The sequence below is a fragment of the Pectinophora gossypiella genome, chromosome 2 (assembly GCF_024362695.1).
Source record: "Pectinophora gossypiella chromosome 2, ilPecGoss1.1, whole genome shotgun sequence".
NCBI lineage: Eukaryota > Metazoa > Arthropoda > Insecta > Lepidoptera > Gelechiidae > Pectinophora > Pectinophora gossypiella.
The window spans coordinates 3,525,974-3,542,095 of record NC_065405.1 but is presented as its reverse complement, the minus strand read 5'-3'; the positions used below and the strand labels follow the sequence as shown (position 1 = coordinate 3,542,095).

Here is a 16,122-nt window from a genome sequence, read left to right as displayed (position 1 = left end):
TATCAATAGTAAACAACCTATATGAAAACAACAATACACGTAAAATATTAATTATCTATCTATTAGGTATAGACTTCTTACTAATCAATATCGAATTTGCTTTAAAAGTAAAACATGTATAGTATAAAAAACACTGTTTTCTTAAACGCAATATCCGTAAGTATATTCTAATTCAGTCGATATGCTTAATTATAATAGAAATATGGAAAGTGAAAAAAATATTTCATCCCATTATCAAACAGAGTTAAGGGAGAGTCCCTAGCCTCGTTCTTTACATCAGAGAAAAATCTACAATCAAATGAAAACGTACTTTTAAAACGATATTAAATATTGCCACAAATAAAAATACTTAATACACAGGTGTCCCCCTACTCCTTCTGACAACACTCACATACGCTATGATATGACCAATAAAATACATAGCCACCAAACACACACAATTCCTCCAGAAATTAACTTCTGCGTAACCAAACCTTGCTAAAACTTCTGGTCCTGTTCTAATACACGGTATCCCTGGTATATTTACACAATTTATGGTTTCTACGAAGTCCCATTGCAGAATGGAAATGTTTTCAGTCCCGTAATAGAACCCTGAGATGTACTTAATCCAGGATATGTACGGTTTGGCACTCGCTAAGTTGAGATAGATTCCAGAGAACATGATACCGAGAAGGTCGAATGGGACGGATATTAAGGCTGCTGTTTCCATCTTGTCAAAAACTGCTGAAAGAACTGAACCTGAAAATGTTAAGAAAAACTGTTAATCATCTCAAGTAATTCAAGGAACTGCGAAAATTTTGTGAAGCATAAGAAGGAATGTAAGTATTAAGAAATTAAGAATCTATGTACTTTTAAATATGCTAGAAAATTTCGATATTTCCTCTATAATCATGAGAACATAAATTTTGTTATATTTTTTACGAAACTTACCGATGCAGTCTTTAACAGAAAAATAGAGCAAGGTAATAAAAAAATATGCTTTAATAATTTTTTTTATTAAATTGTACAAAACAGTATGCAATTTGGTGTAAACTTAAAATCTTAAATAACAGATTGTGTAATGTATTTTTCAAGATGTTATGTTTTACATTCTCACTATATAAATGATTCTGCTTCAGTATGCTGCGTTAATTATACATTTGTGCTCTTTCTATCGTCTTTTTCCTTTTCAATAAACTGGTGTTCCTCTACTTCTTCTGACAACCATAATGTACGCCACAAAGTGAAAGATACAGTACATCAAACCCAAGCACGTGCAGTTCCTCCAAAAATTAGCCTCTACGTAACCAAATCTCTCCAGAACATCAGGTCCTGTCTTGATGCACGGCATACCAGGGATATTAACACATGTGATGCTCTCTATGAAATCCCATTGGAGAATAGAGATGGACTCCACTCCGTAGTAAAACCCGGAGATGTAGCGTATCCACGAAACATAAGGACGGACAGTGGCTAAATTGAGATAGATTCCGGAAAACATGGTTCCAACTAGTTCATAAGGTACGGCTACCAAAGCAGCTGTTTCCATAGAGTCGAATACGGATGATAGGAATGAACCTGAAAAGGTTGCATTAGATGATTACTTTTCTAGGGTAGATGTAAGTAAAAACACTAGTCTTGCAGATGAGTTTTCTGAGCAAGTAAAGCATTGATGTCATATTTAAGTTAATAGTATTATTGTAAAATATATTAGTATAAAGAGCATACCTCTTAAAAGAAATGTCACCGCACCAGAAATACGTATAATTTTGAAATCTAGACCATGTCCCGATATCAAAATAACTTGGCATAGTAACGAAAATGTTAGCGTCCGTAAAAAAATATGAAGAACATGCTTTAGATTTTGTTTTGAATCAGGCTGTTAAAGTTTAAAATGACGATTCATGCTGCGAAATGTAGGTTGTTTTAGTTAAAGACATCGGTAAGTTTCATAACATAGAAATATAAAAATTAAGTAAAGACTGAAAAATAAAGTATTTATAAAGAAGATAAAGTAATAGAAATACTGCTATTCCTACCATAGGCATTGGCGTAGTTGGCGCAGAGTACACAGATGAAGCAGAATCCGAGCCACCCCATAAAGCCTCCATGAAGACCAGCGACGTTGAATACCAACGACGCAAATAATGTCGGTTCTATCACCGCTCGAGGTATCTGTAATTGTTAAGAAAAAATATAATGACGAAGATGAAATATTGCATTCGGGTTATACTAAAATATACGTTCATTAGGTGCATACATAGATATCTATTGAAAATTGTATGCAAAATAAAAAGAAACAATTGACAAAGACAAAGAAGGAGATAATTAGTGCCGATTCATATAGTGTACTTAATGTATAAAGTAATTAGGCATATATACGTAATTTTGGTTTTGAATCGTATTGCTAATTAATTTCGTAACTTTTTCATCCAATTGACTGATAACTTTTATATAATTGGTGAACCCATTAATTACTCATTCTGATATAAAAATATTGCTAATCAATTGATAGTAGTAGGTACTTAGTTGTTTTGATGAAGACCTTGAAAATTATTACTTTTTGATGAGGGCTTTTACTAACCGCAAGTGCATCAAATAACGAAGATTTTCCGCAAGTTAATGATGAAAGACAACATTGAGAAAGAACATATTTTATCATTACCATTCAAGGATAATACGCTGTTCCCAAAATTTAACATCATCGTTAATTTATAGAAGGAATCGAATTGTTATTAACACTTACCCAAAATATCATTTTAGACACATAGTACGGCAACGGTGAGTACAGTCCGCTAGCTGTCTCTCTCAGTAGTATGGGCACTTCACTTGGGAAGGTGATGAAAACAGCATATATGAAGAGGAAGATTGTCTCCGTGATGGTCAGGTACAGCAGACCTTGGACGTTCTGTATGTCTCTTTGGTCGAGCTCGTCGAAGTGCCCCGAATAAGGGATGGAGATAATAAGGCCGACAAACTGGGGGAGAGAAAAAGGAAAATGATTAAAGTTTTTACTGCTGCTCAGGGTGCTATTTTAGGTCCGATAGTATAAATGTATTTTTCATATAGTAAAGTACAAAGCATTATATACAGATAGAACAACTATTGAAAAAGAACAATCACACTAAACAGGTCATTAAAAGGTTAAGATTATTACATCAAGACGTGAAAATATTGAATTTATAGTAACTTGCCATAAGAAGGAGAAATTCTGCTATCCAAATTGAGCTATTGTGTTTTATCGATTGTATATTCCTCCACATCAACCAGTAGAACTGAACGAAGTAATTTACTTTGACTCTGTAATATAAAATGTATAAATATTTCTTACCAAAATACATTTACAAAAAAATTCGTAAAAAACGTGATAAATTGTCGATATAAAAAATACTTACAGAGTTAAGTAGCGTTCGAAATACTGATTCTGTAAAAGAAGACGATAACACATTAGTCTTACATAATGTAGTGATGACCATTGAGATGGATTTAAAAGTAAAATATTTGCTTAAAGACTGAAGTAATAAATTGAAAATCACGTAGAGTAGAAGAGTCCTATAAAGCAAGGGGACTGACTGGCGCAAGGTTTAAAAATTTATTCTCTTACCTTTTCATCCAAGGTGCCATTGAAGTAGTCTACTTCATCCCTGATGTCACCAACTTTGATCTCAATATCAGCAGCTATATCAGATCGTTGATACTCGTCACATATCTTCCTGATCCTGTCTCTGCTTTCCATTTCTTTATCTATTTGTATACCGAGGAGCGAGACGTAGTATTCTGCTGCGTTGAAACCAACGGGACATTTGTAGTCTAGCCTGTGTATTGGAGAAATAAAGGTAAGTATTTCATATCTCCTTGCATAGAAAATCTAAATAACGGTTATTTTGCCATGTAGGTATGAATTGAAGTTAAACTTTAATATGTTAAACTCTATTGTTGAATATATACTCAAGCAGCGTGAGCCCGGTCTACTCTTCTCTTGTTTGACTAAATATGTCAATAGAAGCTTCTTTAAATTAAGTACATAAAATGCTTTTTTAGTACTTACGAAGCAAAGAACTCCCCAGCTTGTGATATGGTACCATGGAAGGCTATTCTGCCGCTAGCAAGCAGAACCACTTGATGGAACAGTTCAAAAACCCCTGACGCGGGCTGGTGTACAGAGCAGATCACAAGTTTTCCACCTATTGCCAGTTTCCTCAAACGAGAGACAACCGCGCTGGCTGCCCAGCTGTCCAGGCCTGTTGTTGGCTCATCGCAGAATAGGATCGGTGGGTCATTTAGTAGCTGAAAATGAGATTGGGATGAGTTATGTCGAAGATGCTGTTGAGTTTAGTTGCTTTAGGGTAAGTGACACACAGGGCTTTTGCGAAGCGAGTGGATCTTCATATTCACTAACTAAGCATTTGCCCTAAGTCGTCTAAGTAATATTGCCAAATAACGTTAGTCGTCAGTTATTATATTTTTATGCTGGTTTTTGACTGTACCACTGGCCTCTTCCCTTCTGAAGAGTTACATGATGGAAATATGTACTTACTTGAAAAGCCTCTTTTACATAAGACCGCATCACTACCTATACACAAAACTCTTTATAAAAATGTCAACCCTACCTGAACAGCTAATGAGACTCTCTTCCTTTCTCCTCCTGACAGAGCCTTCAGCTTTGTCCTGGTGCAGTTGAACACCCCAAGTTCGCCTAGCAGCTGCTGAATGCGTCTCGTTCGCACCGCTTTGTTGGCGCGTTTGTCCATCATCAGACGAGCCTGGGTGAGGGAGACAGAAAATAGATTTTCTTAACACTTTGACGGACATAAATCACAGATCATTGACTTGTCTTTTATCATAGACACTTATTGCTGGAGTCAGGACGATGTAAATATTCTGTCCTTGAAAATAGTAGTAGGTATTTACAAGATGTACACGCGCAGGCACGAATTATAATAAATCTCTGATTAAATCAAGACAAGCTATATATGTTGCAGACGAGATTCTTTGAAACCTTGAACCTTGAACTAAAAATTTCAACGCATTTTTATAGTTCTGAATAATAATTAGTTCTTCGGATAAAAAATCGTAGCAGTGCAGAAACTGTGATACTTAATACAAAGTACTTAAAAGAAAGAAATAAACATTATTTCCTGACACCACAGATACAGACAGACAGGTACCTACAATACATTTAACAAGATTAAACATTATTAGAAAAAAAAAAACACACCAAAATCATAAAAAAACATACTTAACAAGTATTTAAAAATGCAACTGACGGCCCGATCATCTGCGGTGGCGTTCGGAATAAAAGGACCGAATAAAACGTGAGTAGGTAATCAAAATTTCCATACTAATTAATGACGCTTAAGAGAAACTGTTACTGACCATAAACTCCATATGCTCAGAAACAGTGAGGTCTTCAATAGCCAAGTCCTGTTGCGGCACGAAGCCAGATATCTTGGCAATGAGGTCAGCACCTGCCAGTCTGCCGTTCAGCATGATGTACCCGGTCATTGCACTCTTGTCGCGCCTGCTGATGGCTGCCAAGAGTGTCGTCTTGCCAGCACCACTGGAACCCATTAGCGCCACCAGGTTCCCTGATTGCGCCATGCCGCTTACTGGAAAAAATGTTTAGTTTGATAAGGGAAACAGTGCCTATTCGAGCTAACACAAAGTAAAGTTAACCTAATTTTAGTTTGATAGCTTTAAAATTAGTGCTGTCCTTCACTAACAATACGTTCAAGAAAGAGATGGTGCTAGTTTTTATCCTTTCAAATTAAATTAAAATTCAGTTACTAGATGCCCGAACCGACACGAATGTATAATTGTTCAAATGTTTTGAACATTTTTTGAAATTTTCGAAAATAACTAGGTTTATTTGTTACTGTTGCCTCTTCAAGCCTAAACCGCTGGGCTGATTGAGATGGGAATTTGCACACAGATCAAATACAGAGATGGATAGGGTACTTTCAACCGATGTTAGAGTAAAAGTCTATTTATATCCGGTAGTGAGTAACAAGTAGAAACCTTGATAAGTATTATTAAAAAAATGCCGCCGGCGACCTCTAAGACAAATATTATGATCAGAATCACACTTCATTAGAGAACTAAACATTGGTTTAAAATTAATAAATTACAACTAATGGGCATCATTTGTATTGAATGCGCGGACGCAGAAGCGAAAGCGATATTTAACAGATATACTTACCTACTAATTTTCTCACGCAGTTTAATACATAAGTGCCTACTAACTCTTTGACTGTCTGTTACCTTCTTACGTTTAAACAGCTGAACCGATTTAGATGAAAATTGGCATAAAGACTCCTAGACGGACTTAGTGTTAACTTGACTTGTCTAACCTAACCTTTTTTTCCGAGGAGAGAGAAATCCATCATAGATACTCAGCCGCCCGGGGAAGGCGACTGGGTTATGTGAGACTCTTTAAAACTCACTGAAACTCTTCGGTGTTCCATTCCGGTCGCCGGTTGGCAGGTGTGGTGCGGGGAAGTTGGCACACTATTCCATGCATCCGTCATCGTGTCTAACCTAACCTAACTCAACCTACTGTCATATATGAAGCTCACGAATTACGCGAACCTCATAGCGTGTGTAAGAAAACTGCCCTTGAAAAGTAAGTACTTAGCTACTATACTTTTAAAATTGTTAACTTTTTAAGCACACAAGAAAATCTTTCGAAAAGAACTCGAAATGGTACTTAATACTTTAATAGTTGAACAAGAAAGCTGATAAAATTATCTATAAAGCGTTCTTTATTTTAATTCTTTAACTTGTATACTTATTTAAGAAAACATTGTAAAAAGTTGAAGTGCAGCTTTCATTGACACAGCTCGTCACCTATCACGTTAGTCTAACAGAAAACTCGGTGGGTACTTATTTCATCTTGCGATGGATGTATCTCTGACTACCCCAATGTGTGTTGTTATGTTGAAATTGCAAGTGTAGTAAGTACTTAGTTGTGCAGGTCAGTGTAGTTGTGAATATGTTGGTTGGAAAATCAGTTATTTTCCGCGCCTACTCTTACATTGTGGCAGATAGCCGAGAGGAATCTTTCTTGTTGCTGCGGCGTTATAAAAAACCAGTCCTATTAAAGTTGTTCGTGGAAGGGCACAAGTTGTGCAATAGGCCCTACAGCCTCGACGAAATGTTGTCAGTTTTACAATTTTAAGAAAATTTTGTAAGTAGTTAATTTATGTGGACATCCGAATTTTGAAGTGTCTGTACGTACCTCCTGCAAAAATTTTCGTTAAAGACGCGTATTAATATAAATAAACATTTAAATAGCTTAGTATTTATCCCACTACTGGACAATCTCCTCTTATAAATTGGAGAGGTACAAAGCATAATACAGCAGGGTGCTTCATTCCGGGTTGGTTGAGAAACTTGAAATGGTTCGTTTTCTTGGCGTGACTTAGTATAGATTTGCCGTAAATGGCATTGACAACTTGGCCGGACAAATGGGGTGCGCTGAGGGCCCTCACCCGGTACAAAATTTGAGACAACAGGCCTGAGGGTGCCCAGTAGGGCGCGAACCTCGGTTCAAGGCGTCGTCTGAGAGAATTATATATTATTTGAAAGATATAATCGACTTTAGTGAATCGATAGCGGTAAGCTCTGAATGAGGGATATCATCGAACACCCCGGCTGGGTCGGTAATGGGGTTCTGAAGTGTTTGCATATGATACCTCCTTACTTTTTAAAGTAAAGAGACGAGACGAAAATTTTTAAAGATGAGACGTTTGTTACCTACTGAATAAAAATATTTTTGAATTTGAATTTAGTGTCGTAACCGGACCGGAACCTCTCTTGTTGATAGTTATACATACATGCATAGTTGATAGTTATAGTACGTTAGTATTATATGATCTGTGGTTACAGTTGTAGTTACAGTAAGTACCTACCTAAATACATATCACTGAGGTTCGTCATCGTCATCATCAATCGACATTAATGCAAAATATACCCGCTTAAGAATGAATAGTTCTTGTTTCAAAGCCATAAAAATCAATAATCACTTCTGTTAAATAATCTTAATTCACTTTGCTTATCTTTTAAACTGCTACTTTGACTTTTACAATTTGATTTACAATTCATGAGACTAAGTTCAAGAACGGTAGAATTTCGTTTTAAACTTATTATTAACTTAAATTCTGCTTTATTTTATACAAAAATAGAATAAAGAATCTGGTTGTTAGATAGCCAACTTCACATAAGTCCAGGTATGACAAAATTATTTTTATCTGTTCTGAACGATTGATGAATGTGGAAGAAACAAGAGAGTACCTAGGTACTTACTTATATACTTATGCCAAACTTATTCACATTTTCGCGCCTCTTCTAACCTTTTCTAACCTTCAAAACCGTGAAAGAGAACATAGAAAACTCACCTCCATTCAAGACCTTAACTTCCTCGTAGGTCGGTGACCTCCAGATGCTGGTCTGGTGTTTCTTCCTCCTGTACACAGAGAGGTCCTTCCACGAGAGGGTGAGGTTCCCTGGCATGTCAGACATGGCGGCCAGCTCATCGTCCTCCCAGTTCACCACCGCGCCGGTGAGGACGTTGCGCGTGGGCAACTGTAGAGCTTGCTCCTTCATTGTGCTGTTACGTCATTTGGTTCTGAAACAGAGCGTCATAAAATTTTAACCGACAGCGGCGATGTAAAAAGGAGGGTTATGTGTTTGGCCACTATCTATGAATGTATGTGCACGTCTGTTGAAACCTAACTCCTAAACCACTAATCAGAATTTAACAAATGAAGTGTCACTAGAAGCGTCTTGATTGTCTGGTGCGTGGTTATAGGCTATGTGACGTCACACTAATTTAGAGTATAGAGTCAATATACTAAAGAAGAAATACCTATTTTCTTGTTTTATACTTTTTAGAAAGCGCGATTTCTCCGAGGTTGGGTTTTTTTTAAACTTAACAACATTTTTTATTAAATAATGTTTGGTGTAGCAGCCCACAGAACATATTTTTTTAACCTGTGCGAATTAATAATTTAAGACAAGCGATAATCAAGTTGTATACAAGCGAATAGTGAGGGAAGTCACCTCGCGAATCATCCTCAGGAGATATCGTATAATATGGATGAATGTTTAAAAAGTATTAGAGAGCATTTTGAAGTACTGACTAATAAGGCTCCATAAAATTCGATTCGATCGACTAAAATGTATCCAAAATGCGCAATTAGGTACTTACTGTCGAATTGTCGTTAAAGAAAAGAAAATAAACCTTTTTCCTACATTTATAAAATAATAATTCGCTGTTGATTTACCTAACAAATAATTAGGTAGGTACATAAGATGTCATTACGTTTTACAAATTTTGTTTATTAGCCTAAAATATATGATATAAGTAGATAGCTATCATGTTTAGGAGTTTATATCAACTCGAATGACCCAAGAGTCCTCTTCCTGCCATCAATGTGGTAACGACGAATCAATTGACGAAATTGGGCCCTTTTTGACACCTTCTTATGTAGGGCTTCAATAGGAAGGAAGAATTGAATTCTCTATGAACGGATTTGTATTTGTAACGACGTAAATTACGTATATATATTACTTAAGGTTGTTGGGACTAGGTGAATTGTTTCATACATAATTCTTATATTATTAAATAAAAAGTGTCACAAAAATTATCAATAGTTTCACTCACAGAGTAAACTTGAAGAAAATAGGAAGGGTTTAAAATATTTTTTATTGTTTGTAGGTTCTTTAGACCTTCAAGTAGAGGCAAAAATGTGTAGAGCTCGTTTAGCTTAGTTCATCTGACAAAACTAATAATTTCGATCACCGAATGGTGTGGCTACGCTTACGCCATCTATTGACACCGAAACGTATATCGTGAGGGTCCCAACACCCTTAAAATAGGTGATTGACCAAATCATGCCATCAACAGGTAGATTACCTCGGTTGGTTAACAGAAACTAACAATATCGGCATAGACTTAGATATTTTTCGTGCTTACGCGTATTAGGTACCCTGTCATCTTCCTTCACTGATTTGATAATGCAAAAAAGTCTCCGGTGAGTCTCTTACTTAGCCGTACACTTTTTCTTTGATCTGATTTGATGGCATTTCCTGCTAAACCTGATAAATGGGGGACGTTCAGGACTCTGACAGAGTAGAAGAATAAAGATGACAAGTTGGGTGCTCAGATGGATGCAAACTTTCGCTCAGGTCATTGTCTCAGAAGATTATGTTGGAGAGAAAGTCCATACCATATTATGTCTACCACCCTTTACCACCTTTAAAATAATTGAAATCAAATGAAATACACACTACTGCACAGAATATCATTTTAACAAACAGACATAACACATGGATGCAGTACAATAATTGGGTCTTCTTATAAAATTTTGTCACCAAACTGAATGAACAAGATAACTCAAATCACAAAAACTCTCTGTATGCTTCATCATATTTACGCTTTTGTAGACAAACATTTGCAAGGGTATCATTCCTTCACGAGATGTCAACAGAAAAGATAAAAACGCAATAAAATGCAGTTGTGCAATCTGTATTTAGTGACTCTAAAGATACATATAAGTACTACATCATTTCTTTGTTGTCTCGCTTCTAAAGCATACATAAAATATATCATATTTTTAGCGTTCCACTTCGTAGACACTGGACACTGCAGTTTCGGACTATTGGTCCTGAGTACCTACCTACTGTAGTAACAAATATGAAGCGAACGGAACTATAAATAACGTCTAAAAACTTCGCTGTGTCGTGATTACTCTTCAAAAGTCCGTTATGCTTGTAACTCTTGGCTGTAGTAGTTCCCTCATTCAGCGCTTATCGCTATCGACACACTAGGGTCGATTAATTCTTTCAAATATTCTTCCTCTCAGACGACGCCCTGAGTCGAGGTTCGCGCCCAACGGGGCACCCTCAGGCCTGTTGTCTTAAATTTTGTATCGGGTGAGAGCCCTCAGCGCTCCCTATATGTGGCAAATCTATACGTATAATAAGTCACAAAAAAAGGCTGTAGTAGCCAACCTAACTGCTTGAACTCAAAAGTTCCGTAAGACGTTCGAGGGCTGCATGGAGCAATCCGTATGCTTGAGGTTGTGTGCCCGTTATGTTGCCAACCCTGTGCATTCCAGTATTACAACCTCCTCGGACCGGAGGGTGCAGTTTTCGTTGCAAACAGCCTATAAAAAGTGGAGTTTTATGTGGCTGTTCTATGCTACCTTCCAAATTCTACTAATCAAATGCTAAGTTTATTTATTTATAAACGATTGTATTTATAATAAGCAGTGAAGTGCGAGTCCAAACTTGTGGTGAACGAGGCCGGCTTTCCCCCGAGTGGTATCTAGTGGTAGGGTTACCTGGTGGTGTCGGGTTACCATCAACGGTCACCGTCGCTTGCCGCGCACTGTCCCACATACCTACTCGTTACGTTTATTTAGTGATAATGGTAATCTTTTTGGTGATCTAAACGTACAAGAATGATTTGTAAGAGATATTTTTGTCGCATTAGTAGGTAGAGAGAGATTTTGAGGTAAAGACGATAGACTTATCATCCTCCTGCCCTTATCCCACTCCAGGTGTTGCCGGCAAAACATGTAATCCTCTTCCATCCATCTGTCACTCACACTTTTCACACACATATCCTTCTTTACACAATCCATCCACACTTACTTGGGTCGCCCCCTACCACTATATCCATCCACATTCATACTCATAACTTTCCTCGTTATATGCTTCATTATCCCTCCCTTTTATCATCCCTCCTCATTACATGCCCATACCATGCTAACCTATTGCACCTAAAGAAGACCACAGACCGAGTGTCAAATATCAAGAGGCCTCGTGACCGACCGAAAAAAAGATGGCGTGACGGTGGATGCATATCTGACATTTTGGAGCGACAAACAAGGATAGGGAGCAGTGGAGAAAAGAGAGAGGCCTTTGCACTGCAGTGGCATAGAATAAGGAATAACACTACCTAGGTATAGAACGGCAACTCGGATCTCCGCTTCCCACCAGCGTCTGAGCTAGGTTTACCTCACCCCCCTCGAAAATAATTTAGACTTGAATCATATAGTGTCAGACGTCACACACACAGATATGCGTGTACGATAATGTCAATGTGTAGTGTCTGTGTAAAACGAGGTTGTTTGTATGAAGTGTCCAGGGTGTGGCAGTGGGATGGTGGTAGGCTGGCAATATTACCTAATAAAAATATTTTTGACAATTGAATCCATTAGATTACTAGTATACTAAACTAGTATAATGTAGTATAATGTGGGCGATATTTTAGAATGTTACGCCAATAAAGCGACATCGTAATTTTACGTAGGTATAGATTCGAGGCGCTTTTATTAATGTAGGTACCGAAATTATCTAAAAGTACATAAAGAATTTAATTTTCTGATAACCACAATGTATTGTAAGAGAAATTCATATCATGTGTGTCGAGAAAGATTAGTTAGGTATACGCTGCTGTGGGCAATATCTTTATAATTCGATTACAAACAATATTTTAATCTACATAAGTAATACATTTCTAAATGTGTTTGACTAAAGTGCATAATAGGGTAGTTTCCAACTAGTCAAACAGTTACTTTTTACTAAACGTCAAAACACGAAATTACTATGCAATTTGTATGAAAAAGCAACCTGTGACGTCATAGAAAAACGTGACAAAGTGTCACACTTATTATTACATTTTTATTTATTAGAATTCATAAATAAGATAGATAGAAAAAAGAAAACAGTTTTGTCATCTTTAGGTCTGTGTTTATTTAGTAATCTTCTTCTATCGTGTGGGTTGTGAGGTGAATTACCAACCTCATCAACCCTGGTGTCAGGGTTACTATTGAGCCGCCAAAGGTCCCTGACATGACTCATATAACGACTACGTACTTACATCAGTAAGTAGTAACCGGGACCAACGGTTTTTTTTATTTAGTAATTAGAATTTCATAATTTATCTTTGACGTAGGAAACTGCCCAATTGAAGTAGGTATTAAGGCGAAAAATCTATGTGTCTATAAAGGTCGATTTGGTGGTTGCCAGAGTAATTAAAATATATATTGTGGTTACATGTTAATGCAACCGAGATTGACTTTAAAGCATAAATGATATTAATACTCGTATCTAATATGATAAACAATAAAAACAGTGACTGGAAATTGACACTTGTGGCTCTATTAACCAATAAATGGATGTTTAATATGCGACGAATGCACCAATAACTGCCCCGATTGGGAATACGTATATATATATATATATATGTGTATATAGTATAGTAGTAGTGTGTAGTATATATAGTCTAGTCTACTATATATAACAAAATTCCACTTGATATCAACTCAAAATCATGGCCTGAATCATCCCTCAAAGTTTTCGTAAGTTTTCGTAAGTTGTTATTCCATATATACACTTCTCATCAAAAAAATCGAAACACTTCCGTTTTCATTGTTTCTGTCCGAATTTAACACAAAAAAGAATTCATACGATGAAAAAAAATACATAAATGTATAGCTGGCAGTTTGGCCATTACAGTAATAAGCGAAAATTCTAAATTCAAAATTAGAATTTCATTTGTTTATCTTATAAACGAAATGAATCACTGTTTTGAGACAAATGTGTGTTTAGGGTTGGAGTACATTTAGCGTTTAAAAACTAAAAATTGGCGCCTATCCTTAAACTTTTTGTTTTTTATTTCAATACTGTGACTTTAGGACGTCTGAAAAAAGGTTTTTTTTCTAAAACGTATGGATACTTCGCCCACAGAAGCCGCCCAAGTTGTGGCATTGCTGGATTCTGGCCTTAGTCAGCGTGTTGTGGCTGCAAGACTGCATCTAAGCCTGTCATCTGTTCATAGAGTCTATAAACGTTATCGGGAGACTGGTTTGTTCACGCGCCGTTCAGGATCTGGCAGGAATCGGGTCACTTCTGAGCGAGATGATCGATTTATTGTAACAACTTCTTTAAGAAATCGACGCCTTAACGCTTTTCAACTGCAGCAGCGGCTTCGTGTTGTACGAAGGGTGGCTGTAAGTGACTCTACAATTAGAAGAAGGTTGAAGGATCGTGGACTGGTACCGCATAAGCCAGCAAATGGGCCGAAATTAACTGCAGACCATCGAAGAGCGCGCCTTAACTTTGCACGTGAGCACCTAAATTGGTCATACCTACAGTGGAGCAAAGTTCTCTTTTCTGATGAGTGTAAAATTATGCTGTATGGTAACGACGGAAGGAACAAGGTCTACAGAAGAGACGAAGAACGCTATGCACAATGCTGCATTGAAGAAAAGGTCAGCTATGGTGGCGGTTCGTGGACGGTTTGGGGAGGAATCAGCGCCGACGGTAAGACAGAACTTGCTTTCGTGTCTGGGCCACGTCTTCCTGCACTAAACTGTCATCGGTACGTCGAAGAGTGTCTCGAGCCTCATGTGATGCCCTATGCACATTTTATTGGCAACGGCTTCATATTCATGCACGACAATGCTAGGGCTCACACCGCGGGCGTCGTACGAGATTATCTTAACGAAGTCGATATCTCTATTATGGAATGGCCAGCAAGAAGCCCGGACATGAATCCCATTGAACATCTGTGGGATGAATTAAAGAGACGAATTCGAGCAAGAGATCCTGCCCCAGAAACACTTAGCCAGCTGCAAGATGCAATCCAAGAGGAATGGGACAATATACCACAGCATGTGATCGTGACTCTCATCCGATCGATGAAGAACCGTATGGAAGCAGTAATTAGAGCTCGGGGAGGGAATACAAGTTATTAAATAAACGTTTTTTAGCTTTTTTTTTCATTTACGTGTGTTGTTTTATCCATTTCCTTTATACTCCATACGGAATAAAAATGACTCATTTAACAAAATACGAAACCTATGAAAAATTCATTTAAATTTAGAACATTAACATTAAGATTTGATAAGCTCATATTACTCGCTATTAAACGACATTTAACATTTATTCCTAAATGTACACATTTTTCTGATAATCCTGACAAAACGTAAACTTGCAAGGTGTTTCGATTTTTTTGATGAGAAGTGTATATATATATATATATATATATATATATATATATATATATATATATATGTGTGTATATAGTATAGTAGTAGTGTGTAGTATATATAGTCTAGTCTACTATATATAACAAAATTCCACTTGATATCAACTCAAAATCATGGCCTGAATCATCCCTCAAAGTTTTCGTTACGATGTCACTAACACCCTGTATATATATATAGTAGAAGTAGGTAATAACTGGATACGATCTTTCAGCGCTTTCCAAATAGTGAATGATTTTCAAGGTAATCAAACCAACCAAGCTATAGTGCTTCAATTATAACGTTCTTGTAGTAATGAAACAGACAAACCCCATATTTCACCTAACATGTAGATTTTGTGAACTTAGGGTTTGTATAGTTAGAGTGTGTAGAGTTAGAAGCTTGGCTTTACATGACATGAGGTCTCATGACTTTTTGACATTACGATCAATAGGTATGATGTCGTGTTGGCAACATTTTACATAAAAATGTTTTTGTTGGGTAATAATATACACCTTATAGCTTATAATTATAAGTACGTCCCACTGCTATGCACAGACCTCTCGATCAACCGACCGATCTTTGTGAGACTGTCCATTAATCACTTGATTGTCCGGAAAAGTAAGATGAATCCGTGCTTCGAAACGCACGTTAATCGTTGTTGGGGTGGAATGTTTATATTTAATTGACTTAATATTATATTAAAAACACACCTTTGTTGATATCTAAGTCCTGGTACGTAGTACTTAAATAAATATTAAAGAATAGTTAAGCAACTTACTGTGAAAAAATTGAGCGAAGTTGCTGCCGGGTTGTAGGCAGATAATCCGTAAATGTATATATAGAGTTACTATATAAATGTCTACAGATAATAGGTCACTTTACGAAGAACATTCTAAGAGAAACACTGTTCAAACTATCTCATACACTTGGATATACTGAATATATATTGTAAACGAATCTATAGTATAGTATGACGAACTCTTACAAGTTGTCGCATTACGTGCGGCGCGGTCGCGGCTAGGAACCGAACTGGAAACGCCAAGTTATAGGGCTCTGCCCCTCGATAGAGTTAGCTAATTAATTTCTACTCAGAATTTCTTTA

General features: G+C 36.9%; 1 protein-coding gene across 2 annotated transcripts; it reads right to left on the bottom strand.

The window, feature by feature from the left end:
* Positions 1–15: 15 nt before the first annotated feature.
* On the bottom strand, positions 16–16,032 carry LOC126372016 (protein scarlet-like). Of its 2 annotated transcripts, none has more exons than XM_050017525.1 (11): positions 15,799–16,032; positions 8,376–8,605; positions 5,356–5,588; positions 4,590–4,742; positions 4,028–4,266; positions 3,584–3,794; positions 3,375–3,403; positions 3,174–3,279; positions 2,726–2,956; positions 2,019–2,154; positions 16–738 (listed from the first exon to the last, which is right to left on the bottom strand). In XM_050017525.1, the coding sequence occupies exons 2-11, from the start codon at positions 8,581–8,583 to the stop codon at positions 350–352; spliced, it is 1,935 nt and encodes a 644-aa protein (XP_049873482.1). In that variant the 5' UTR covers positions 8,584–8,605; positions 15,799–16,032; the 3' UTR covers positions 16–349. The 2 variants fall into 2 exon arrangements, with proteins under 2 accessions (XP_049873482.1, XP_049873475.1); XM_050017518.1 differs by lacking the exon at positions 16–738 and adding an exon at positions 967–1,557.
* Between the last annotated feature and the right edge of the window lie 90 nt (positions 16,033–16,122).